The 27,077-nt window shown below is 43.1% G+C and overlaps 1 protein-coding gene across 2 annotated transcripts in view; it reads left to right on the top strand.

The window, feature by feature from the left end:
• XDH (xanthine dehydrogenase) overlaps nt 1-27,077 on the top strand; it is a 106,811-nt gene that overhangs the window by 10,775 nt on the left and 68,959 nt on the right. The window contains exon 2 of one of the 2 annotated variants that reach the window (XM_061432017.1): nt 16,257-16,357. The exons of the other annotated variant lie outside the window; for it this stretch is intronic. Coding sequence (XP_061288001.1) covers nt 16,303-16,357 — 55 coding nt within the window. The 5' untranslated portion in view covers nt 16,257-16,302. The remainder of the gene's footprint in view (nt 1-16,256; nt 16,358-27,077) is intronic. 2 annotated transcript variants of the gene reach the window in all.

Genomic DNA, 27,077 nt, shown 5'->3' with positions numbered 1-27,077 from the left:
ACAATTCCGTAGATCTGTAACTATCACATTATACTGAAAAGGCACAGCCACTGGGGAAGGGAGGCCTGGCTGGAGGGCCCCCATGTCTTCCATAGTTGCGTTTATAGCTCTGAAATCTTGTAACAATTCTCCATTTTCTTGATTTCTTCTTAATAACAAAAATAGGAGTATTCCAGGGGCTATTAGAAGGCTCTATATGGCCGGCTGCCAGTTGTTCCACAACTAAATCCTCAGCTGCCTGTAGCTTTTTAGCTGTTAAGGGCCATTGTTCCACCCATACCAGATAGTCAGATTTCCAGGTAATAGGGTCGGCAGCAAGAGCAACAGCCTCTAGGATAAATCTGAACATCCTAGACCTTCTGTATTTTTGTTAGGAACCGCCTCTAATGGAGACACAATTTTCTGCTGATCTTCACCAAGCCCCTTATCAGGATTATACCTCATTTGCAGCATTTGATTAGTAACCTTTTTATCTGGGCTATATAAAAGCATTCCCATCTGAGATAATATATCTCTCGCCCATAAAGAAAAAGGTAGTGAAGGAATCACATATGGACAAAAGGTGCCTTGTGCCCCCTTCTCATCTGACCAGGTTAAAATTTGTGAGCTCTTAGCAACCGAGGGCACTGACCCTATTCCTACCAGGCCGGCACGGGTCAAGCGTGTTGGCCAAGACAAGGGCCAATCTTTTCCAGCAATGCAAGAGACATCTGCTCCAGGATCTAACAGCCCTGACATTTTATTCCCTTGAATTAAAAGATCTTTCAAAGGCCTTGAAGCTGTAATTTCCTGCACCCAAAAGGCTAGATCATTAGATCCAAATGCTCCGTGGCCCCTAGCTTGAGAAGTCAAGTTTTTTTTCTGTCTGATAATAAGGTAAAAGCAAAAGCTGTGTTACTCTTTGACCGTTATTAATTTGCACAGTTTGGATAGGTGGCGAGATCAAAACTTTAATTTCCCCAATATAATCAGAATCTACTACACCAGGCACCACCGAAATTCCTTGAAAAGAAAGCGAGCTATGCCTCAGCACAAGTCCTACAATGCCCTCAGTTAGGGGGCCAACCACTCCCTTTGGAATCGGAGTAACCGGCACGTCAGGGGTTAATATCGTTGCCAAGTCCCCTGATCATTCCCTTCTCTCCTAGCCTGGGTGAGGCCCCCCTAAGGGGGTTTTCTCCTAGGAGCATGCTCTGCAGATTGTGCAAGCTTCTGCTTTAAAAGCTCCTTTGTTCAAAAAAACTTTTTAGGACTGGTGCAACACTTTGTACTCTAACTATGGACATAATGTGACTTTTAATTTTGATTATACATTGTCTCGGTTCAATGACTATTTTGCTACATATAAGGTAAATAGGTCTAGATCTAATGGTTTTTTACCTGACGTTTATCAAATATGGGATGAGGTTACATGGCTAACTCCTGAAAAAGGACGTTTAATATCTACTGCCTCTATATGCTGGGAACAAACAGAGCCGTCCCCAAAAGTTAGCCAACAACTTAATTACAATGATTGGAAACAAGTGGGATATTTGTCTCAGGAAACATGCAATGTAATCATTCCTGTGTTTTCCAATCCCAGTTCAGGTTCTCCCTTTGTCTGGCCAGGCACGAATTGGGACTGGATATCTCAGTCGCGCTGGCTTGCTCCAAACGGGACTTATTGGATATGTGGCTCTTACCTATGGGCATGGCTTCCCCCTGGTTGGATAGGGAGATGCACCCTGGGTCTAGCCTTTACTCACGGCTTTATATTTTCAGAGCTTCCAGAAAAGCCTGCTAATTTACCCCACCTTAGAACTCGGTGGGCAAGGTCTGTATTTTATTGGTATGATTATTTGGCTGCAGGGTTTGTTCCCTCTTTGGGAACTACAGATGTTATGTTACGAATGGATGCTTTGACTAATTTTACTCAATAGGCATTACAAGATTCTCAAAAGGCTATTTCAGCTCTTAATGCTGAGCAAGCACAAATTAGAAAGGTGGTTTTACAAAACAGATTGGCTCTAGATATTCTGACAGCTGCACAAGGAGGAACTTGTGCCATTATTCATACCCAGTGCTGTACATATATACCTGATATGAGCACGAATGTTACTCATTTTACTAACCACATGAACAAGATGATTAGGGCTATGGACACTCCTGAAGCCTCAATTGCTTCACTTTGGAAAACGTTAACTAATTCCCCATGGTGGACAACTATCTTAATTACAATAATTCTGGTTGTTTTGTTCTTGCTGTTTGCTCCCTGCATCTGTAATTGTATAACTGGATTTGTTTCTAGCCGCATGAAAGCTTTTAAGTTACAAATGGTTGCTCAAACTCCTGCTACTGCTGTAGCTTCCTCCAGCTACTATTTGGGGCCCCTGGATCAGATATCCTCAATATGAGGATTAGGAGAATATGTTGCCTCACCAATTTAGGGACAGCGCCCCTTATCAGCTTGGAAGCAGTTATGGAACGAGAACGACGCCCCTTATCCCTAGGCAACATAATTCTCCTAAAAGAAAAGGGGGAATGAGAGAGTCAGTTCCTAGGCAGGTTGATAGGGAGTCTAGGGGTCCCCAAAGAGAGAGGGGTCTGGAATTCTCAAGGAGGAAAAAAGGACAAACTTTTTTTCTTTCTCCACATTCCTTAGGATTATATACCAATAATGTATCCTGCCTAAGGACAGTCTTTGGATTCAACCTTCTGTTATTTTAAAATGTTAATTATGGGAGTATACCTGGTCTTTACAAGGATGTATCTTGCCTGAGGACAGTGTTATCTTAAAATGTAAATTATGGGAGTAGGTCGGAGGAGGTCTTTACAACCTCCAGACATTCTTTGGATTATATAACCTCATTATTAACACTAGCAAGCGGGTACTCTTTCTGCCCCCTTCTGATGCCTATGTCAGAAGCTTTCTCTATCTCCTTTATACTTTAATAAAACTTTACTACACACACACACACACACACACAAAAAATACTTTTTATCTTCCTCAGCCTTAGACAACGCTTTGGGAGGCTTTGGGGGCAAAGTGGGGAACTCCTGGGCCCTGGGAGGCGCAAACGGAGGCCACAGCGATCGACTTAAATCAGAAAGTAGTGGATAAGTTTTTAAAGGTTTGCGTAGAGGGGGAGGGGGCTCGCCAGGGCGCCCGGCCGCAGCGTCCTGTAAGCCCTCTCCTTCCTCAGGAGGTAGAGCACAGTCTCCCTCCTTTTCTTCGTCAATGGCAGAAAATATGATCTGCAGAGAAGGTGGAGACCCACCACCCACTGCTATAGCCTCCCCCATAGGCTGTCTAACAGCCTCGTGACGGGGGTCCAGGACATTTCTAATCATATTCCACAGAGCAAAAGCATCTACAGGAACCTTTTCTGGCCCATGCAAAGTATAAGACAAACGTAGAAATTTAGACAGTCTTCCTGTGCTTTCTTTAATGCCTCTATGGGATAACATGTGAAGTAATATTTCAATAAACATTTGTCTATTCTTAGATGCAGAGAAACCCATTCTTCTAGAGAATATTCTTATTCATTCTGTACCATCCTCACCCTGCCTAAACTGCAGAAGGGTGCCGGCCACTCACAGGCACAATCCTAACCGCCCCACGTTACAATCTCAAATTACCTACCCTTCAATGTCCCCTGTTCAGGCGCCACTTGCCGGAGCCCAGCTCCAGCAGCCAGGGATTCAACCTGAAGGGGTGAGCGGTGTCGGCGAGAAACTGAGGCAGCCTCTCATTTTTCTTGGACTGCCTGTTTATTTCAAGCTTATGATTCTCTTTTATACTTTTACAAAAGCATTAGGTCAGAGGTTTGATATTTTTAGTTCCCATTGACCCAGATTTATTTTTCTCCAAAAATCATTGTTGCCCCTCAACAGGAGTTCCTTCCTCAGCGATCCTCTTATCTACATTTTCACATGTGTCCTTGTGAATACACTGTAACTCATGCTAATGCCTGGGCTGCAGACCACATTCCTCAGTTTATTTCTTGTCTTTCTAAGTCCTATTTGCCCCTAGTATCCTAAGCTCACCATTTCTTAGAAAGGGCTTCTAGCTAATAATATGTCTAAAGTCCCTAATTTCTATAAGCTATAGTAGAATATGCTAACATTACAGCAATCCTTAACTCTTTAGCTTCTAACTATTTTAATTATTCCTAAGCCCTAAATTCAGCAAACTCCTTTGCCATAAACACTTTTCTCACAAATGGGCTTCAGATAGCAATCCCTCCCATGGCCTCAAGCTGCAGCCTGCATGCTCATCCTGAAACAGTCTTTTGTAAAAGTCCTTGAACAAATGTCAATGATTAACTTTATGAATTATTCTTTGAGCACAGCTGCAGAAGCCTTCGGAGAAGGCGATGGCACCCCACTCCAGTACTTTTGCCTGGAAAATCCCATGGACGGAGGAGCCTGGTGGGCTGTAGTCCATGGGGTCGCTAGAGTTGGACACGACTGAGCGACTTCACTTCCACTTTTCACTTTCATGCATTGGAGAAGGAAATGGCAACCCACTCCAGTGTTCTTGCCTGGAGAATCCCAGGGACGGGGGAGCCTGGTGGGCTGCCATCCATGGGGTCGCACAGAGTCGGACACGACTGAAGCGACTTAGCAGCAGCAGCAGCAGAAGGCTTTATGCCTTCTCATGCTCCTCTCAAAAACAATAAGCACCTTAATATTCTCTTCAGTCAACTCAGCCGAGGAAAGGAAAAAACAAGTCAGAATCATAAAGCCTAACTCCTTCATTCCGGGTCCGTGCCTGCAGAACAAAGGGAGGGGGTATAGGGCCGTGCCTCCATTTTGTCAGTAATGCCTAATGCGGCTCCTGACACTTTCTCTAATTAGCAGCTTGCTAACAGGTATATCACTTCTCGCTAAAAACTAGCAAGGGGGCTCTCTTTCTGTCCCCTTCTGATGTCTATGTCAGAAGCTTTCACTATCTCTTTTCTACTTTAATAAAACTTTATTACACAAAATCTTCAAGTGATCAAGACTTGTCTTGTCTCTGGACCTGGATTGAATCTCTCCTCCAGAGGCCACGAATCCTGGTGTGGCACAGGGCTCATAGCTGCAACCTTTCGCTTCTTCATATCTTTAGTTGTAGAAGGTATTTGTATTAGCCTTCTGGTTATTTGCATTCACAGCTGCTTTGTAATTAGTTGTGATTTTGGAGTGACTTTGGGAGGAGGTGAGCTCAGTCTTCCTACTCTGCCGGCTTAGCCAAGCTCCCCCATGTATGAACTTTTTAAGAACCCCAAAGCAGTGTATGACACAGAAGCTCTATCTGTTTCTCCCCACTGCTAAATCAAAACCCCTGGTGACATTACCGCCCAGCTTTCTTCCTCTTCTGTGCCTGAGAAGAAGTGTGACTTCCCCTCCTCTGCAAAGTGAGGTTCCCTATTACTGGTCCGGATCCCACGCTGCCCTATTTGCCTCATAAGGCTGTTGGTTCCTTTATTAGGGATTCTGCCTCTACTCTCTTCAACTCTTCACTCTCCACTGGATCCACCGAATAAATATTCAACATTTGTATACCACCCGTGGGCTTCCCTGGTAGCTCAGTCAGTAAAGAAGTTGCCTGCAGTGGATGAGACCCAGGTTCAATCCCTGGGTCAGAAAGATCCCTTGGAGGAGGAAATGGCAACCCACTTCCATATTCTTGCCTGGAAAATCCTATGGACAGAGGAGCCTGGCGGGCTACAGTCCACGGGGTGGCAAGAGTCAGACATGACTTAGCAACTAAACCACCACCATGTTACTCTAACCTCCTCCAAGTATTGGCCCAGTTTTCTGTTTCCCTGCTTAACTGCACTTCTTTCGAGAGCTGTGTGTGTCATGCCCTCACCTCTTACTAATTCTTCAGTGTTTTCGATGGCAGTTTCTGCACCCTCCACTGCATAGAAACCCATTTTGCTAGGTCACTTTATGCTGCCCGAGCCAACGCTGATTTCTTTGTCCATGTTTTGCTGGACTTTCTGTGGCGTTCTAGGCTGTTGACCACTTCTCTTTTCTTGTAATAAATGCTTCCTCTCTTGGCATGACACTACATTACCCTGGCTTTCTCCTAACTCCTTAGTCTTCTCAAACTTCTTTACCAACACCATTGTTCTTCCTCCCATCATCTGAACTGTAATGCTATATGCTCTTCAAGGAGCCATTCATAGACTCTTCTCTATTTAATAATCCACATCCCATCCATTCCCATGACTTTTGACATTGCTTCATATATGATGATCCTTAAATAAATACTGATCGTCCAGATGTTTCTTCTGGGCCTCAGATTCCTGTATGTAATGACTAGTTTGATATTTCTAACTTGGAAGGTTCATAGGAATCTCAAAATTAATATATACCAAAGAAATTTTTCATTCCAATTTCATCATTCTTTTTCATCTGGGTAAATTTCATTCAGGTGGAAATAACTGTCTTTGGCCACACTGTACAGCATGAGGGATCTTAGTTCCCCAATCATGCATCAAACCCATGCCGCCTGCAGTGGAAGGGCAGAGTCCTAACTGGACCACCACTGGAAATTCTCAGGCAGAAGAAGCTCTATCTTCCTTGCTACCTTTTCTTCATTCACTGCTTCCTGTCTCCCAACACATTCTAATTCATCACAAAATCCTGTTGATTCTATCTCTAAATCAGTAGTCTTGGAATATCATGGATATGTCCATATCCATTTCGAGAAGTTTACCCCAAGCCACCATCATCTTTTTGTTTGACTCCTGCCTAACCTCCAAACTGGTTTTCCTTTGTCAACTCTTTCCTCCCATCAATCTTCTCTCCAGGTAGCAGTAAAAATGATTTATAAATGAGTATAGGATAATATCTCACACTTGGACACAAATTGCACCTCTCCTCATGATGGAAAACTGTCAATGGCTTATTTCACTTAAAAATACAATAAAACCTTCACTGTGATTTCAAGACCTTGCATGATCTATCTCCTCACTAACTTACCCTTGAACTGCTTTTACACTCACTCACTACATTGATATCCCTCCTTCTGTCAGTACTTAGAGCACCCAATCTCTTTTTTTCCCTCTCAGGAAGTTTGTGCAACCGGTAAGCTCTGCCTAGAATGTTCTTTCTGACATCCTTTGCCTGGCTAACTCTGTCAGTGCTAGGTTCTCGAATCATGTCCTCAGCATGGACGTCTCTCTGCCTTCCTATACCTGACAGCCCAGTGTTTTCCATTGTAACAGCCCAATTTGTAAATATATATTTATTTGGGTGTTTATTGGCTTAATGTCAGTTTTTTTCCCCTAAATATATTTAATTTCTGTGATGGTAGAGAGCAGGCTGATTTTGTTTGTCACTGTATATTAGTTCCTGGTCCATAGTTGATACTCAGTAAGTGTTGAATGAATTTCCTGTTGAATATAACATACATAATGATAAATTCTCCAACCTAAGGCCAGGATCAATTGTCTGTTTTTCTGTAACTGTCCCTACTCCCTTAATCCCTAATATAGGCAGAATGTACCATTTCTTCCTACAAGCTTTTAATGTCACATGAACAATAAATAAATCACTGTTCTTGTAAATTATTGAGATTTGGGGGGTTGCTCATTGCCATCGTTTAACCCAATGTAGAAATGAGATAGACGCATTTCCTTGAAGTAACTAGTTCTGCGGAGAAAATGTGAGCAAAAGTCACTTGGTCATATCTTTCCAGGCTTCAGAAATCATACTTCTGGGTCCAAATGTGGTGTGGCAGTAAGGAATCAGGAATGAAGTGTAGGGAAGATTAGATATTTATGGAATGTGAAGTCCAGTGGGTCTTAGAAAGCATCACTACGAACAAAGCTAGTGGAGGTGATGGAATTCCAGTTGAGCTACTTCAAATCCTTAAAGATGATGCTGTGAAAGTGCTGCACTCAATATGCCAGCAAATTTGGAAAACTCAGCAGTGGCCACAGGACTGGAAAAGGGCAGTTTTCATTCCAATCCCAAAGAAAGGCAATGCCGAAGAATACTCAAACTACCACACAATTGCATTCATCTCACACGCTAATAAAGTAATGTTCAAAATTCTCCAAGCCAGGCTTCAGCAATATGTGAACCATGAACTTCCAGATGTTCAAGCTGGTTTTAGAAAAGGCAGAGGAACCAGAGACCAAATTGCCAACATCCTCTGGATCATGGAAAAAGCAAGAGAGTTCCAGAAAAACATCTATTTCTGCTTTATTGACTATGCCTAAGCCTTTGACTGTGTGGATCACAATAAACTGTGGAAAATTCTGAAAGAGATGGGAATACCAGACCACTTGACCTGCGTCTTGAGAAACCTGTATGCAGGTCAGGAAGCAACAGTTAGAACTGGACATGAAACAACAGACTGGTTCCAAATAGGAAAAGGAGTAAGTCAAGGCTGTATATTGTCACCCTGCTTATTTAACTTACATGCAGAGTACATCATGAGAAATGCTGGGCTGGAGGAAGCACAAGCTGGAATCATGATTGCCAGCAGAAATATTGATAACCTCAGATATGCAGATGACACCACCCTTATGGCAGAAAGTGAAGAGGAACTCAAAAGCCTCTTGATGAAAGTGAAAGAGGAGAGTGAAAAAGTTGGCTTAAAGCTCAACATTCAGAAAACAAAGATCATGGCATCTGGTCCCATCACTTCATGGGAAATAGATGGGGAAACAGTGGAAACAGTGTCAGACTTTATGTTTTTGGGCTCCAAAATCACTGCAGATGGTGACTGCAGCCATGAAATTAAAAGACGCTTACTCCTTGGAAGGAAAGTTATGACCAACCTAGATAGCATATTCCAAAGCAGAGACATTACTTTGCCAACAAAAGTTCGTCTAGTCAAGGCTATGGTTTTTCCAGTGGTCATGTATGGATGTGAGAGTTGGACTGTGAAGAAGGCTGAGCGCCGAAGAATTGATGCTTTTGAGCTGTGGTGTTGGAGAAGACTCTTGAAAGTCCCTTGGACTGCAAGGAGATCCAACCAGTCCATTCTAAAGGAGATCAGTCCTGGGTGTTCTTTGGAAGGAATGATGCTAAAGTTGAAACTCCAATACTTTGGCCACCTCATGCGAAGAGTTGACTCATTGGAAAAGACTAGGATGCTGGGAGGGATTGGAGGCAGGGGGAGAAGGGGACGATAGAGGATGAGATGGCTGGATGGCATCACTGACTCGATGGACGTGAGTCTGAGTGAACTCCGGGAGTTGGTGGTGGACAGGGAGGCCTGGTGTGCTGTGATTCATGGGGTCGCAAAGAGTTGGACATGACTGAGCAATTGAACTGAACTGAACTGAACTGAAAGAGAATAAAATTGCACAGAAGACCTTTTGCATTTAATGTAAATATGCCTTAACTCTCCCATCCAAATCCTTACACTGCTTTTGGGTCACTAAGTGTTTTCTTGGATAGGACCAGACCTAAGGATTCTGAAGTCCTGGATGTCAGAGACTCAGTCCTGTCTCTGCTTGGCTCCCCACATGTGCAGAACATTGTGCACTTACTGTAGCAGCGTGGCCTAAGGCAGGCTCTTGGGAGGGGTTCATGCTCCTCTGCCCATCTGCTTGTTGCTGATGTATCCCACTATGGGACTCAGGACCTCTCCCCTAGGAAGTGCCTATGTGACATTACCAGTTTACTGACAGATGCATTTGACTTGGGAGAGTGGCTAAATGACAGAATAAAATACTGCCAAGCTCCAACTACTGCTTCAGGAAACATTGTCTGAGTACCTTCTCTATTTCTGGCAATTAACGAACACCTTAAAACCATCAGGTAAGGAAAGTATCATCTCCATTAGACAGATGGGGACGCTGGTTTAGAGATCATAGGGATCTTATGCATGGGTGCAGAGCTAGTGAGTGGAGAACAAGAGATTTGAACACAAATATTTGAATCTCTCTTCCTCTCTGTCTAAGTATATATTAATGATGTTGCGCATACAACTAAATGTACAACTCATTGCATAGCATTCTCTTCTTTAGATCTCGTACCTGGGATTTTTCTCTTGAAATCTCTTCCTACTGGCCTGGTGTTGAAGGATATTTTTCAATGTCTTGGAAATTGTTGTTTTCTGACAAAAATCAGTTCACAGAAGTTTGATGGAAGAGCCTGGAGGGGCAAGTCTTGGGAATCAAAACAGTGAAAACTTCTTTACCGTTGGTTACTCCAGTACAAGCTGTGCTGGGCTGCTGGAAGGAGACAGAGACTCATAGAGCTCCCAGTTGAAGCCACTGGCCAAGACAGTCCTCTCAGGGTTGCTTCACACACCCGAGCCAGCACCTAGTGTCCACCTGAATACAGTGGGATAATCCAGAGGCAGAGACCAGCTGCTGGGTCTGTCTCCCCAGGACACTGCTCAGAACTGATTGTGGGCTTCCTAAATTGGAAAGCACAGTAAATTAAGGGGACCTGCTGGGGCGGTACCAGGCACCCACAGCTCAGACAATGCCACCCACCACTTCACCTGCTGCTGTCATACCTGTCCTTAAGGTGCTCTCATGACTCTTGAAGGTGCCTAATTATCAGGTGGTGGTTCTGTGGGGGCGTTTCAGGGCCAGTGGCCACTTGGGCCTTCAGGGAATTCCTGGTGGGAATTAGAATGGCATGTCTGTGTTATGTTAAGCTTTAAACAGAATGGTGCCTTCCTACCCTCTTTCACACATTTCCTTTCCTTTCAGTGGACTCTGGTAGGAAAGGGCTGGATCCTCCAGGTCCTTACTGAAGGAGAAGAACAGGTGCTAGGTGTGTGAAAGTGGATGCAAAGTTGGGCTCTTTAATTTAGGTCATGTCAATTACCGCTTCTTGGGGTTTGTATCTGCTTACATGCTGTATTCTTTTTTAATTTGAAACAAAATTTAGTTTTATGTTTTAAATTTATTTTTTATCGAAGTATAGCTGAATTACAATGTTGTGTTAATTACTGCTGTACAGCAAAGTGACTCAGCAAAGTGACTGTATACACACGCACACACACACACACCTTCTTTTTCATATTGTTCTCCATTATGGTTTATCACAGGAATATAGTTCCCTATATTGAATATAGTTCCCTGTGCTGTACATAGGACCTTGCTGTTTATCCAGTCTCTATACACCAGTTTGCACCTGCTGATCCCAACTCACAGTCCAACCCTCTCCCCCCACCTCCCTCTTCCTTGGCAACCACCAATCAATTCTCTATGTCCCTGGTTCTGTTTCTGTTTCATGGATGGGTTAATTTGTGTCATATTTTAGATTCTACATGTAAGTGATATCACATACCCTATTCCTACATGCAGGAAAACTGACCTTTACCCACAGGAGCTGGTGTTCAACTTCTTCCTTACCCCGTTCTACAAAGTCTGGTATAGCACCATGCTGCTTGCTACACAACAGAAAACCAAATGAAAGCTGCCCTACCCTATGTCCAAATAGAAAGGGACTGAATGTGAAGTCTTTTGCTTTTTGAGAGGGCACAGAGGGAACCTGGCAAGACCTTCTGGAGGATAAGGGAGGCTCTGATGTCACAGCTGTTCCTTTCCAGAAGGGAGGTAAGAAAAGATTGTCTGAGCTTTCTGGGGACGTTTGTTGGGTAGGGGCAGTTAGGCATGTAGTCTGCCCCTTTCAGTCAGAGCTGACTTACTTGGTTGGATGCAATTACATTTTCATCACACCCCTGGAGCCCATGAGGCCATGGGAGTTGGCAGCTTTGACTGGCTCATCTTCCCTCTGCTGGGGCTGGCTTTCTTTGAGCCACTTCCTTGTCTCCTTCCTCATCCTCTGCCCAAACCAGTTTCTCCACCTGTTCCTTTCTCACTTTCCTTATAATCTTTACGCATCCATTTCTGGTCTGCTTCCATACCTTTAGCCAACATTCTTTCCAAACCCCTTCTGAAATGTTCCTCACAAGAGAGCACTCAGCATTGCCCATGACAGATTTCCAAACCTTGAGTAACTCCCATCTGACCCGCTCTTTTCTGGGAAGTGCTATTTTACTTAAGCTAATATTTCTGCTGACTGGGATTTAAGCCAATCTCACTTCCTGATCTCTAGATTTTCAGTATTGGTTGTTGCAACTTTGTTTATAAATGTTAAGTGTGTCCTCCCTAACTTTTCGTGATATGTCCAAATTCAGAGTTGATGAGATCTCTTCCCTGGCCAGTTACCAAGGTCAACATGAGCTTCTCAGTCACGAAAACAGTGGGGGTGTTCAAGTCATAATCTCAAAGATCAAGTCTACAGGAAGGAGCATTGAATCTGGGATTAAAACCTGGGGTTCAAGTTCACTCTGCTGCTCACTCACTCTCAGACCTATTTCTATAGATGAAAATGGGGATTATAACACCATGTATTACTTGCGAGGATACCATGAGTTGATGTATATAAAAGAACTGTTGTTGTTGTTCAGTGGCTAACTAATATCTGAATCTTCTGCAGTCTCATGGATTGTAGCCTGCCAGGCTCCTCTGTCCATGGAATTTTCCAGACAAGAGTACTGGAGTGGATTGCCATTTCCTTCTCCAGGGGACCTTCGTGACCCAGGCAGGGATCAAACCTGAGTTTCCTGCATTGCAGGCAGATTCTTTACCACTGAGCCACCAGGGAAGCCCATAAAAGAGCTGTAGTATTATACAAACCAAAGTGCATGGTGACAATTAAGGGGAAGCATCATGGTAAAAATAAACATGAGATTAAGATGACTTTCTCTTTGGGCAGGAGGGAAGCAGACTTAGGTAAGCTGTGTAAGAAGAATCAGTGCCTTTTCCTCAGCTGTCTATAGCTGAGCAGAGGTCACTACGCACATATTTATTGAGCTGGACCATAAGGAAGACAGAGCGTCAAAGAATTGATGTCTTCAAACTGTGGCACCGGTGGAGACTCCTGAGAGTCCCTTGGACAGCAAGAAGATCAAACCAGTCAGTCTTAAGGAAAATCAACCCTTGGAAGAACTGGTGCTGACCAGATCTGGTCTCTGTGTTCTGTAATAGAGGTAGATGTAAAGTGCAATGGAAACAGATGAGAGATCAATGAATTTTCCTTTGTGTGGTTGTGTGCAGAAGTCTGAGGCTATGGGCTGATTGCATTTAAGCTGAGCTTTTAAGGATTTCATTAGGGAGAGAAATGGGGAAGAGGAGTTCTAAGCTGAGGGAGGTCCTGAGGAAAGGACTTGAGACTTGGTGGTGAGTTCAGGGATTGGGAAATAGGCTTATTCCCCATATAGCTGAAAGATGGGTTGTGCGGGTGAGCAAGCTGAAAATGAGACTAGAAAGTGGGTGGGGTCTGGATGGGTCCTGATAGCACAGCCCTGTATGCAGAGGTAAAGTGATCTGTGCTGGACATAATACCCTAGAATGTCAGGGCTGGAAGAATATGTGGAGTTTCCCAGAGAGGAAAGGGTCTTGCCATAAGTGTCAAGGAGGAACATATCCTTAGCTATCACCTGAGTCTCTTGTCCTCTAGACTGGGACTTTTTCCATGGCTTCATCTCAACTCAGTCTTTGGTTGCCAAAATTCTCTAGATCAGTTGAATGAGGGCTCTGTTTCATAACAAAGAAACGGGAGGCTGTAAAAATTTGCCTTGGAAACAAGATATATGTATATATATATAAATGTACATATATATATATTTGAAACAAGTTCACCAACTCTACTCATAGACCACCATTGAAGCACTCTGATTTAGCCTCCAGGCAAGGTGCCTCATGGAGTTCCTGGGAGCTGCTACTTTCCTGGCACCCAGACATGGCTACTGGGCTGTGAGATTCATTCACAAGATCCTTGTCACCCTAGTTCCTACTTCCAGATGATATTCTCAGAATAATAGTGATAATTAGATAGAGGTGATGAATAGGGGGCATTTAATGTAGAAAAAACACTGATAGTGATCAAGACTGAAAAATTATAGTTGCTGGGTCACTGAGGACTATTAATTATTCTGGTCTGGCTACTCACCTGATTCTGGAAGACACCCAAAAATCACAGGGGTAGAAAATTTGACTAAGAGGCCATGGAGTGGTCCCAGAGGTAACTTCAGTTGCCATTCATTGCTCATCATCCTTGGGAACCACTCTTTTATTGCTTCTTTTGGGTATTCCGTCTTCCTTCTTGCATGCTTATGTCCTAAATCTATCAGTACTCTGCTCAGGCCCAAAGGTGTCCTCTGTGGAGGTTAAAGCTTTTCCTATCCAGGTTCATGTTCCCTTCATGTGCCAAGAAGCTACTAATCCACCCACAGACACTGCTTTCCAGAAGATTCTTAGTTCTCCTAGGAAAACAAAAAGGACTGAGTCCAAATGTTGGGTAGACTCTGTACGAATACTCCCTCCTTTGTCCTCTGCACATTCTGGACTGGAATTCTAGAGGAGTGATGGTAATCATCATGCATTCTGCTTCATTTATTTCTCCTGGTAGAGTGAGCCTGGGACCTTGCACCTTTATGCTTGGCCCCTGGGAGTCAGTTGTTAGATGGGTGACCGCTAAGATGGCACTGACTTCCCACTGTCTGCTTTTTCTCTCTTCCTGGAACTTTTGGACACTTTACATTTCTTTTGGGAATATAGAATTCCTTAAGATTCTTGGAGTCTGACACCCAGTTTCTGTTCTCTGAGTGATCCCTATTTATGAAGTATTTTATGGGACTAAACTATTTCTGTGTGTTTTTTTCAGAAGACAGGTCTGCAGGGCTTCAACCTGCTTCTGTTACACTGCACAACATTCTCCCTGCTGTTTCAGTCTGCTCTACTCCTCTGGTTCTCTCAAGATCAAAGTTTTTCACTACTGACACCTCTTCAATGTTAAGTGAGACCTTTATCAATGAAGCAGTTTCTTCTCTGTCTCTAGCCCCTATAATTGGTGGTGTTACACTAGGAAAGCCTAGTCTTTGCTCCCTATTGCTTTCAAAAGATTCTAGAATCAGAGAAACTTGGATTCAAATCCTATTTCTCCCTTACCAGCCTTGTATATTACTAAACCTCTCTGAGGGCAGACAGTTTTTTCATATAGAAAATAAGAAATAGTATCTATCTTATAGGGATATTGTAGAAAGTAAATGAGATCCACATAAAAAGCCTAACTTAGGGCTTGGCACATAAGAGCAGCTTCATAAATCTGTGTCCTCTTCAAATAGTCTCCCAATCAGATCAGATCAGTTGCTTAGTCATGTCCAACTCTTTGCAACCCCATGAATCACAGCACGCCAGGCCTCCCTGTCCACCACCAATTCCTGGAGTTCACTCAGACTCACGTCCATCGAGTCAGTGATGCCATCCAGCCATCTCATCCTCTGTCGTCCCCTTCTCCTCCGGCCCCCAATGCCTCCCAGCATCAGAGTCTTTTCCAACAAGTCAACTCTTCGCATGAGGTGGCCAAAGTACTGCAGTTTCAGCTTTAGCATCATTCCCTCCAAAGAAATCCCAGGACTGATCTCCTTCAGAATGGACTGGTTGGATCTCCTTGCAGTCCAAGGGACTCTCAAGAGTCTTCTCCAACACCACACTTCAAAGGCATCAATTCTTCAGCGCTCAGCCTTCTTCACAGTCCAACTCTCACATCCATACATGACCACTGGAAAAACCATAGCCTTGACTAGACGAACCTTTGTTGGTAAAGTAATGTCTCTGCTTTTGAATATGCTATCTAGGTTGGTCATAACTTTCCTTCCAAGGAGTAAGCATCTTTTAATTTCATGGCTGCAGTCACCATCTGCAGTGATTTTGGAGTCCAAAAACATAAAGTCTGACACTGTTTCCACTGTTTCCCCATCTATTTCCCATGAAGTGATGGGACCGGATGCCATGATCTTCGTTTTGGTTATTTAACTTTGACCAGTAGACTAACCTTGGGACTAGAGGCCTGCCATTGGGGCATTTATAGCAAGAACTATAAGACGCTCCTAAACGAGCTTAAGGTTACTTTGTAGATCAGTGGGGAGATATAGATGTCTTAATTTCTCCAGTCATCACAAAATGCACTGAAACAAAGCTGACAGTATAAGAAATCTCCTTAAATCCCTCAGTGAGAATAGCCCACCATTCTGTGATGTGGATGCAGCATTATAGCTCATGAGTTTAAAATTCATGTTTCAGAAAAATGGCAAATATGTCATGAAACTCTGGGATTACTCACAAATGGCTAAAATCTCAAATGTGCATGTGTGTGCACTCCTCCATGGACTATAGTTTGCCAGAACCCTCTGTCCATTGGCTTTTCCAGGCAAGAATACTGAAGTGGGCTCTCATGCCCTCCTCCAGGGGATCTTCCCTATCCAAAGATCAAACCCTCATCTCCTTCATTGGCAGGTGGATTCTTTACCACTGAACCAACCAGGAAGCTCCCAAATCTCCAATGTTATCCCACACATTCCAAGGACCAACTATCCTTCAAGACACTGGAGAGAAGGGTAGATTGTTTCCAAAAGTACAACAGAGGACAGAAGGAAAGATACACTCTGAAGATAGCATCAGCCAGGCATGAATAAGACCACCAGGAGGGACTCATGCAGAAAGGTAGACTCTATGTAGAAAGTCCTTTCAGCTTCCTTTTCTCTCTCCTTGAGCATCAGGAAAACTGAACTTGGTCTACGGAGAGGTCTGAAATGGCCAGCTTGCTCTCTGTCTCTGATTGTTTTGGGGACTCTGTTCCCTTTTTGGGCTGTATGCTCTGGGATATAAACAGTAGTTTAATGGATTTTTTTTAAAGCAGGGGAGATGGTGTTCCTTCCTTTTTAGAAGAAAGACAGCAAATAACATCATTAACAACACTATGTTCCTGTGGACAGTTCTGGTTCAAGGACACATTTAGAATGGGAACAGCAAATGATCTTCCTATACACTCTTGCACCCTGAATTGACTTCACAGAGGTCACTGTAATAAAACTAGGGAGGCAGCCCTGGGAGGTTTGAAGGAAACTCTTAAGTTCTCTGATGATAACATATATAAGCCTGAAATCTGCAGCTTTGCTTTGGGGAGTGGTGATAATTAGGAGGGACGGTAGTGTTATATGTTCAATTTCTGCAATGCTGGCCCAGAAATCAGAGATTGTCTATAAAATACAATGTTCTTCGAGCCTCTTTGACCCTACCAGTGCCCATCATCATGTCTGAGACAGGGCTGAGTCCTAGTAAACTTGATCAATGAATGGGTGTGTGAATGTTGCCTTATGTAGAAGTTGCTCTGAAGCCCATCCTTAAAACAGTGCGAGGGTGGGAACACTAAAGGCCGAGGATGTTGGAAGGAAACAAAATTGTCTTTGGCTCAGAAGCCCACAGTCCTTAGTGGCCATGACCCCACACGGGTCAAGCCAGCCCTCTGAGCCATGCTCCTTGCCTTTAACTAAACCTCGCACTGTGTCATTCACTCATTCAGTCATTCATTCATTCAGTATTCTAAGAAGTTTCTTTCTTTCCAATTGATTATTCCATGTATGTGAGAGAGGCAGATGTGAGCTTATTTATAGAGAATTTGATCATTCTTAGGATTAATGAAAGACTCCGTAGAGAAAATTTTAAAGTATTTCTTGAATAAATATTGCTTACCCTGCCCAGGCAGTGTTTTGCTTGAACATCTCTGTCTTTGGGGATCTTACGATATGGGGTTGACCAAAAGTTTTGTTCAAGTTTTCCTGTAAAATGGTGCGGAAAAACCCAAATGAACTTTTTAGCCAACCCAGTATTAGTGCATGTAATCCTAGGTGCTAAAACAAACAACTCAGATATCTCAGTGAGTAAATACAAGCTGATTTCCTGCTCCTAGAAAGCCAAATAAGCAAAAGGGAGAGGACAGGAATGCTCAGATCATTGTATTTATTTAAGAACTTTGGCTTGAAGTTCTGTTGTGTTCATGTGAGTTTCCATGATTACCCTGGGCATTGACATCAGTGATCAGATAATGGAAGAAAAGATGGCAATCAGGACATTGTGGATCACTTTCACCCATATTACATTAATCAGAGCTCAATAATATAGCTTTATCCACATGTAAGGCGGCTGGGAAATGTTATTTCTGGCTGGCACCCGTTTCCCAGCAGAAACTCTCTATTAGAGAAGGAGGGCATGAATATTTAGTGAGGAGGTAGAATGCTTGCCACACTTACCTTCTATTAAGTGTGGGGAGAATCCCAGGGACGAGGGAGCCTGGTGGCCTGTGGTCTCCGGGGTCACACGGAGTTGGATACAACTGAAGCTGCTTAGCAGCAGTAGCAGCAGCAGCTGTGGGAGATAGACAACAACATGTAATTGAGTATATTACATAGTATTTCAAATGATGAAAGGAAAATAAATTAGGAGAGAGGAAAGGGGCTGCAAACAATTGTGAAAATAGTTTCCCCAGTGGTACACATTTGGCCATATTGTCTACAGAGCATATGTGAGTTGGCCCTTTAAAAGTAAGAACTCTCCTTCCTGAATTGTGCTGGAGCAGCTCAGACTGGAAAGAGAGACCCTACTTGGTATCCAGACAAACCACATTGTCATCATCACAATGGTGATGAGATTAAAGAGTTCATTGAAAGGCATTATCAAAAAAACATAGTAGATAAAGTAAGTTTAAATTTGCTTCTGGATCTTTTCTATTCTTTGAGCTTTTTGTTGACAATATTGACCCAGGCTGAAGTTTAGAGGCCTTTAGTTTTGATTATGTATCCACTTTTAGATACTACCACTTTGTTGATTCTAAAAGGGATCTACTTCCCAGATGCACATTAAAAATCAAGGGTTGATTTTTCTCGATAGTAAGAGAGTAATGTGGCCCTTATGCTGAGGAATACTAGCTGGATACCTAATATGAACAACAGAAGTTTAGTTGGAAAGAAGCTGGTGAGGGACTTTAAATGGTTCTAACAATGTATGGAGTGATGGGAGAAAGTTCCATGTTTCGCAAAACGTAGAGCCTTAGACATTTCTGAAACCTCAGTTCATTCCTTGCATTGTGGATATGATGAGTATATGAGCATTTATTGGTCCTTTTTATATGTCTGACCCTATGCTGGGCACAAAGAATGTAGCAGGAGATGGTTCTGCTTCTGATCTCAGGAGCTCACCATCTAGGCATGAGAAACTTCACCAATCAGGAGGCTGGATTTCAGTTGGACAGAGAGGACCCATGAGTGTTGTGCTAACAGTTTTGAGCTTTATGTTTCCTAGTTAGCGAAGAACCATCAGAGAGGATTTCTCTGCTGGGTCGTGGGTGATAGGTGTTGAAACTGGTACTTGCTTACTATGAGACAGCTGGCAACTCAACTTATCAGACTTCTATTTTCTTTGCCTGGAAAGGGAAGATAATAACTTCCCTGCTCTTCTTGGAGGACTTTTATAAGGATCTAAAGAAATCACGTTTTGGGAAAGAAATGCTATTCTGGTGAACTGTTATTAGGACTGATTAATAATCTAGACATCTGGGAGAACAAGGGAGGACTTGGGTGCCGGGCAGTGATGCTGTGAGAATATAGCAAAATCTTTCATCTAGAATGGACATATGTATGAGGGAAATCAGTCTTAGTAAAAAGAAAACAAAACAAAACAAAACACACACACACATAATGCACAAAAATTTAGTAAAAATAATATAAACAATGGAACCGATTTTTTTTTCAAGTAAAATTTGTTGTAAGTGAAGAAAGTGAACGGAGATCCTGGTTGGCACAGGGAAGATGCACATCTGGATTCAAAGAGAGGGAGTGAGCAGACCAGAGGCCCTGCTGCAGAGACAGGGTAAGGGCTGGCAGTGAGACATCTCCAGGGATCTGGGGATCTGCCAGCACACAAGCTACCAGAGAATCAACTCAGAACCAGCAAAACTCTACAACTGTTGACCCAACCAAGACCAAACCTTCAGAGAACACTGAAGCACCTGGCCCCAAGGGAGCTCATGCTTCCAGAAATAATGATTTAGCTCTTGGCAGTATTTTCTCTTTTCAGTTCATTTCAGTTCAGTTCAGTCACTCAGTCGTGTCCGACTTTTTGCGATCTCATGAACCACAGCACGCCAGGCTTCCCTGTCCATCACCAACACCTGGAGTCCACCCAAACCCATGTCCATTGAGTCGGTGATGCCATCCAACCATCTCATCCTCTGTTGCCCCCTTCTCCTCCTGCCCTCAATCTTTCCCAGCATCAAGGTCTTTTCAAATGAGTTAGCTCTTTGCATCAGGTAGCCAAAGTATTGGAGTTTCAGCTTCAACATCAGTCCTTCCAATGAACACCCAGGACTGATCTCCTTTAGGATGGACTGGTTGGATCTCCTTTCACTCTTATGATTTCCTAAAATTGTTGTTCAAGAGGAAGAGGCTTGTGTCCAGGAGGGCTCAGAGTTTATCTGACTTTTCTGTGGACTTTGGGACCTCACATGCCAATGCAATGCATATTATAAATCAAGAAGTTCTTAGAAGGGTCTTCCTTGATGGCTCAGTGATAAAGAATCTGCCTGCAGTACAGAAGATGCAGGAGACATGGGTTCAATCCCTGGGTCGGGAAGATCCTCTGGAGGAGAAAATGGCAACCCACTCCAGTGTTCTTGCCTGGAGAATGCCATGGACAGGAGGACTATAGTCCACAACGTCACAAAGAGTCAGACATGACTGAGTGCCTAAACACACAGTCCTTAGGAAAATGGAGGGAATTAATGTAATGTAAGTTATAGTTGGCCTATTTCAAGACCACGAATCCCATCATTCAGCCCAAATGTGAGAATTCATCCCAAAGTTGAAACATAAACAGAAGGTCTTTGGCTTGTGGAACAAATGCTTATTTTAGACTGTTTGCCCCTAATTTATAGCATCTTGAAAAGCTGCAGAGAAAGACATGATCACAAATATATTTTTTTAAATTAAAAGTAATCATCCTAAGTCAAAGGGTGTGAATATTTTGTTAAATCTTGGTCTTATAGAAACGAGTTTTTATAGAAATAAAATCTGAATGACAATCTGGTAAGCCTTTTTTGAAAATCATATTCAGAGTTTCATAACAGTGGAATTTTATCTCTAGATAAGAGAAGGAGGCTAATGATTGCCCGAGTGGGAAGTGACCAAGTCCTATATAAAACTGTGCTGAAAACATGCTCCTTTGAATCAGTTTCTCACGCAGTCCTAGAAGCTGCCTGCCAGACTATAGTTCTCAGTTTGGCTTGAATAGAACTTTTCTATTTATATTGTAGGTTGACTATTGATGACTTCCTTTGACATCACTTTGTGTAGTCAGTACGCTATCAGAAAAACCCACTTGAGGTTAAATGGAGCCTGCTTTGGACTAGCACTTAGTATCAAGCACAGACCCCTTGAGCCCCCACCACCCCAACTTTACAGCATTTTTCTGATACTTTGGTGAGTTCGTCCTGATATATGGACCTCCTTATGCTAAGTTTGATGTTCCTGTGACTTTTATTCAAGTTGTCATCTTAAATATTGGACTTTTATTGTGGTATCAGTACATTTCCTAGGTAAGAAAGACCTGGGAGGAACTGCTAGGCAGGAAAAGACTAGAAGAAATTTTTGTTATATTTCCTAGGTGAAAAGAACTTGAGGGGTATTTCCAAGCAATAAGCCTAGGGACATCCCTGGTGATCTAGGGTTTGAGACTGCATACTTCTAATGCAGGGAGCATGGGTTCAATCCCTGGTCAGGGTACTAGGATCCCACATGCCATGTGTGGGATTTAATTAATTAATTATCAATTAATTTATGAAAAAATAAATAAATATAATAAAATTATTTAAAGCTTCCCTGGTGGCTCAGATGGTAAAGAATCTGCCTATAATGCAGGAGACCTTTGTTCGATCCTTGGGTCTGGAAGTTGCCCTGGAGAAGGAAATGGCAACCCACTCCTATATTCTTGCCTGAAGAATTTCATGGACACAGGAGCCTGGTGGGCTACGGTCCATGGGGTTGCAAAGAGTCAGATATGACTGAGTGACTAACAAACAAGAAGAAACTTTGAAATGCTTTCCTTGGTGGGGAACTAGAGGTGATTTCTTACTCAGGGACCTATTCCTAGGCAAGAAAACTTTAGAGTGAAATGTGTTGGCTGACCTCTTTTTCGAATTTGGCTTAAATTGGCAAGGTTGGTATGTATATATTTTTAAGAGGCTATATGAGACTGAGTCCATTTGGGCTCTCAAGAGAAAGCATACTAGTTCCTTTAAGCCCAGAGGCATACTTGCTGCTGCTGCTGCCAAGTTGCTTCAGTCGTGTCGACTCTGTGCAAACCCAGAGACAGCAGCCCACCAGGCTCCCCCGTCCCTGGGATTCTCCAGGCAAGAACATTGGAGTGGGTTGCCTTTTCCTTCTCCAATGCATGAAAGTGAAAAGTGAAAGTGAAGTCGCTCAGTTGTGTCCGACTCTTAGCGACCCCATGGACTGCAGCCTACCAGGCTCCTCTGTCCATGGGATTTTCCAAGCAAGAGTACTGGAGTGGGGTGCCATTGCCTTCTCTGAGGCGTACGTAGGCAGCTGATAATCTAGAGAAAGTGTCTGAGAATTGATCATCATAACGAGTAGTGGTCCCATAGGGAATTCTATGATGACACTTCATTTAATTTATGGTTCTTCTGGGAACACGGACATAAGAATTTGTCAGTAAGTGCTTTGAGCCCCTGTAGAGGTTTTAGACAGCTGGCAGAAGAAACTGAAATTCAAAAGAGCTGAACTGACTTGAGGGTAACACCTTGATGAGCTAAGCTCACAAGCAGCACACTTCTGATTCACTACACTGTCTTTAGAAATTGTTCAAACCTTTTAAATAAAATGAGAGTAAAAGGGAGACAGTACTTCCAAAGTCTACCATCTGCTAGATGGGCAGCCACTAGAACTCTGTCTGAGCTCATGTATGGTCCTGAACCATTACTATCAAGTATTTATCTGGCCCTAAAATGACAAATATGGGAGTTCTTCTGACATTCTGAAACTGACTGGTTTTTACATATGTAGCTAGAAAATAAAGCTGGCTTGATAAAACATCTGTGCAAGATTCTGACCTGGAGGGGACAAAATTATTTCTAGGAGGAAGCTTAAAGTTATAAGTTTTACCATGCCCTTGAAATGTAAGCATAGCTTACATCTCTTGAGACTATGGCCTTGGTTTAACCAGTAGAACCTAAAACCTAAACAAAAAAAGAGAAAAGAGTCCCTTTCAAACTCCAGCAGAGAAACTATGAGATCCCTCTGTATCTGGTTGTATGTTTGTCTGTGTGTATGTTATAGACGTGATATGTCCCTACCTTCAGATGGTATTATCAAAATGAAATTGAAAAGATCTGTATTTAAATAGCTTAAACAAGTAAGTTTTTATATAAATTCTCAGAAATATAATAGAAATTTACTAAAAGGAATTTTGGGTTCATGTGATGTGGGAAATATTCAGTATTAAAGTTAGCTTGTTATTGGTATAATTAATACAGACATGTCTTTACAAGTCATCAACAATAGAATAATACTTTAATTGTACCTGGGTTTATGAAAGTCAATAAACTCATGTCATCTCTGTTAGAAAAATTTTCAACAAGAAAATTAACTTGCTATGATGATATTTTCATAAATAATAAAGCAGAGACAAATGGATGTTAGGTAGATTCTTTAAGACTATGTTTCATGGTTCAGTTCAGTTCAGTTCAGTCGTGGTAAGTTTGCTTAAAAATCAGATCAGATCAGATCAGTCGCTCAGTTGTGTCCGACTCTTTGCGACCCCATGAATCACAGCACGCCAGGCCTCCCTGTCCATCACCAACTCCCGGAGTTCACTCAGACTCACGTCCATCGAGTCAGTGATGCCATCCAGCCATCTCATCCTCTGTCGTTCCCTTCTCCTCTTGCCCTCAATCCCTCCCAGCATCAAAGTCTTTTCCAATGAGTCAACTCTTCACATGAGGTGGCCAAAGTACTGGAGTTTCAGCTTTAGCATCATTCCTTCCAAAGAAATCCCAGGGCTGATCTCCTTCAGAATGGACTGGTTGGATCTCCTTGCAGTCCAAGGGACTCTCAAGAGACTTCTCCAACACCACAGTTCAAAGGCATCAATTCTTCGGAGCTCAGCCTTCTTCACAGTCCAACCCTCACATCCATACATGACCACAGGAAAAACCATAGCCTTGACTAGACGAACCTTTGTTGGCAAAGTAATGTCTCTGCTTTTCAATATGCTGTCTAGGTTGGTCATAACTTTCCTTCCAAGGAGTAAGCATCTTTTAATTTCACGGCTGCAGTCACCATCTGCAGTGATTTTGGAGCCCAGAAAAATAAAGCCTGACACTGTTTCCCCATCTATTTCCCATGAAGTGATGGGACCGGATGCCATGATCTTTGTTTTCTGAATGTTGAGCTTTAAGCCAACTTTTTCACTCTCCACTTTCACTTTCATCAAGAGGCTTTTGAGTTCCTTTTCACTTTCTGCCATAAGGGTGGTGTCATCTGCATATCTCTGGTTATTGATATTTCTCCCAGCAATCTTGATTCCAGCTTGTGTTTCTTCCAGTCCAGTGTTTCTCATGATGTACTCTGCATATAAGTTAAATAAGCAGGGTGACAATATACAGCCTTGACTTACTCCTTTTCCTATTTGGAACGAGTCTGTTGTTTCATGTCCAGTTCTAACTGTTGCTTCCTGACCTGCATACAAATTTCTCAAGAGGCAGATCAGGTGGTCTGGTATTCCCATCTCTTTCAGAATTTTCCACACTTTATTGTGCTCCACACAGTCAAAGGCTTTGGCATAGTCAATAAAGCAGAAATAGATGCTTTCTGGAACTCTCTTGCTTTTTCCATGATCCAGTGGATGTTGGCAATTTGATCTCTGGTTCCTCTGCCTTTTCTAAAACCAGCTTGAACATCTGGAAGTTCACGGTTCACATATTGCTGAAGCCTGGCTTGGAGAATTTTGAGCATTATTTACTAGCATGTGAGATGAGTGCAATTGTACGGTAGCTTGAGCATTCTTTGGCATTGCCTTTATTTGGGATTGGAATGAAAACTGTTCTTTTCCAGTCCTGTGGCCACTGCTGAGTTTTCCAAATTTTCTGGCATTATCTGGGTCGTGAAGATATTTTTTGTACTGTTCTTCTGTGTATTCTTGCCATCTCTTCTTAATATCTTCTGCTTCTGTTAGGTCCGTACAATTTCTGTCCTTTATCGAGCCCATCTTTGCATGAAATGTTCCTTTGGTATCTCTGATTTTCTTGAAGAGATCCCTACTCTTTCCCATTCTGCTGTTTTCCTCTATTTCTTTGCACTGATTGCTGAAGAAGGCTTTCTTATCTCTTCTTGCTATTCTTTGGAACTCTGCATTCAGATGTTTATGTCTTTCCTTTTCTCCTTTGCTTTTCGCTTCTCTTCTTTTCACAGCTATTTGTAAGGCCTCCCCAGACAGCCATTTTGCTTTTTTGCATTTCTTTTCCATGGGGATGGTCTTGATCCCTGTCTCCTGTACAGTGTCACAAACCTCATTCCATAGTTCATCAGGCACTCTATCTATCAGATCTAGGCCCTTAAATCTATTTCTCACTTCCACTGTATAATCATAAGGGATTTGATTTAGGTCATACCTGAATGGTCTAGTGGTTTTCCCTACTTTCTTCAATTTCAGTCTGAATTTGGCAATAAGGAGTTCATGGTCTGAGCCACCGTCAGCTCCTGGTCTTGTTTTTGCTGACTGTATAGAGCTTCTCCATCTTTGGCTGCAAAGAATATAATCAATCTGATTTCGGTGTTGACCATCTGGTGATGTCCATGTATAGTGTCTTCTCTTGTGTTGTTGGAAGAGGGTGTTTGTTATGACCAGTGCATTTTCTTGGCAAAACTCTATTAGTCTTTGCCCTGCTTCATTCTGTATTCCAAGGTCAAATTTGCCTGTTACTCCAGGTGTTTCTTGACTTCCTACTTTTGCATTCCAGTCCCCTATAATGAAAAGGACATCCTTTTTGGGTGTTAGTTCTAAAAGGTCTTGTAGGTCTTCATAGAACCATTCAACTTCAGCTTCTTCAGTGTTACTGGTTGGGGCATAGACTTGGATTACTGTGATATTGAATGGTTTGCCTTGGAAACGAACAGAGATCATTCTGTCGTTTTTGAGATTGCATGCAAGTACTGCATTTCGGACTCTTTTGTTGACCATGATGGCCACTCCATTTCTTCTGAGGGATTCCTGCCCGCAGTAGTAGATATAATGGTCATCTGAGTTAAATTCACCCATTCCAGTCCATTTCAGTTTGCTGATTCCTAGAATGTCGACATTCATTCTTGCCATCTCTTGTTTGACCACTTCCAATTTGCCTTGATTCATGGACCTGACATTCCAGGTTCCTATGCAATATTGCTCTTTACAGCATCAGACCTTGCTTCTATCACCAGTCATAGCCACAGCTGGGTTTTTTTTTTTTTTTTTTTTTTTGCTTTGGCTCCATCCCTTCATTCTTTCTGGAGTTATTTCTCCACTGATCTCCAGTAGCATATTGGGTACCTACTGACCTAGGGAGTTTCTCTTTCAGTATCCTATCATTTTGCCTTTTCATACTGTTCATGGGGTTCTCAAGGCAAGAGTACTGAAGTGGTTTGCCACTCCCTTCTTCAGTGGACCACATTCTGTCAGATCTCTCCACTATGACTCGCCCATCTTGGGTTGCCCCACGGGCATGGCTTAGTTTCATTGAGTTAGACAAGGCTGTGATCCTAATGTGATTAGATTGACTAGTTTTCTGTGAGTATGGTTTCAGTGTCTTTGCCCTCTGATGCCCTCTTGCAACACCTATGGTCTTACTTGGGTTTCTTTTACCTTGGGCGTGGGGTATCTCTTTACGGCTGCTCCAGCAAAGTGCAGCCATTGCTCCTTACCTTGGATGAAGGGTATCTCCTCACCGCTGCCCTTCCTGACCTTCAACGTGGGATAGCTCCTCTAGGCCCTCCTGCACCCGCGCAGCCACAGCTCCTTGGAACTGGGGTTGCTCCTCTTGGCTGCCGCCCCTGGCCTCGGGCTTAGGGGCGTGGGGTAGCTCCCCCCACACGCCACCGCTGGCCTAAGGCTTGGGGCATGGGGTATGCCCTCCCGGCCGCCGCCCCTGACCTCAGACGCGGGATAACTCCTCTCGTCGCAGCCCCTGACCTCGGACGCAGGGTATCTCCTCTCAGCCACCCCCCCCCGACCTCG

The sequence above is a fragment of the Bos javanicus genome, chromosome 11 (assembly GCF_032452875.1).
Source record: "Bos javanicus breed banteng chromosome 11, ARS-OSU_banteng_1.0, whole genome shotgun sequence".
In the NCBI taxonomy this organism is placed as follows: domain Eukaryota; kingdom Metazoa; phylum Chordata; class Mammalia; order Artiodactyla; family Bovidae; genus Bos; species Bos javanicus.
Note: the sequence above shows the minus strand (reverse complement) of the source record. Positions and strands in the feature narration are given on the sequence as shown.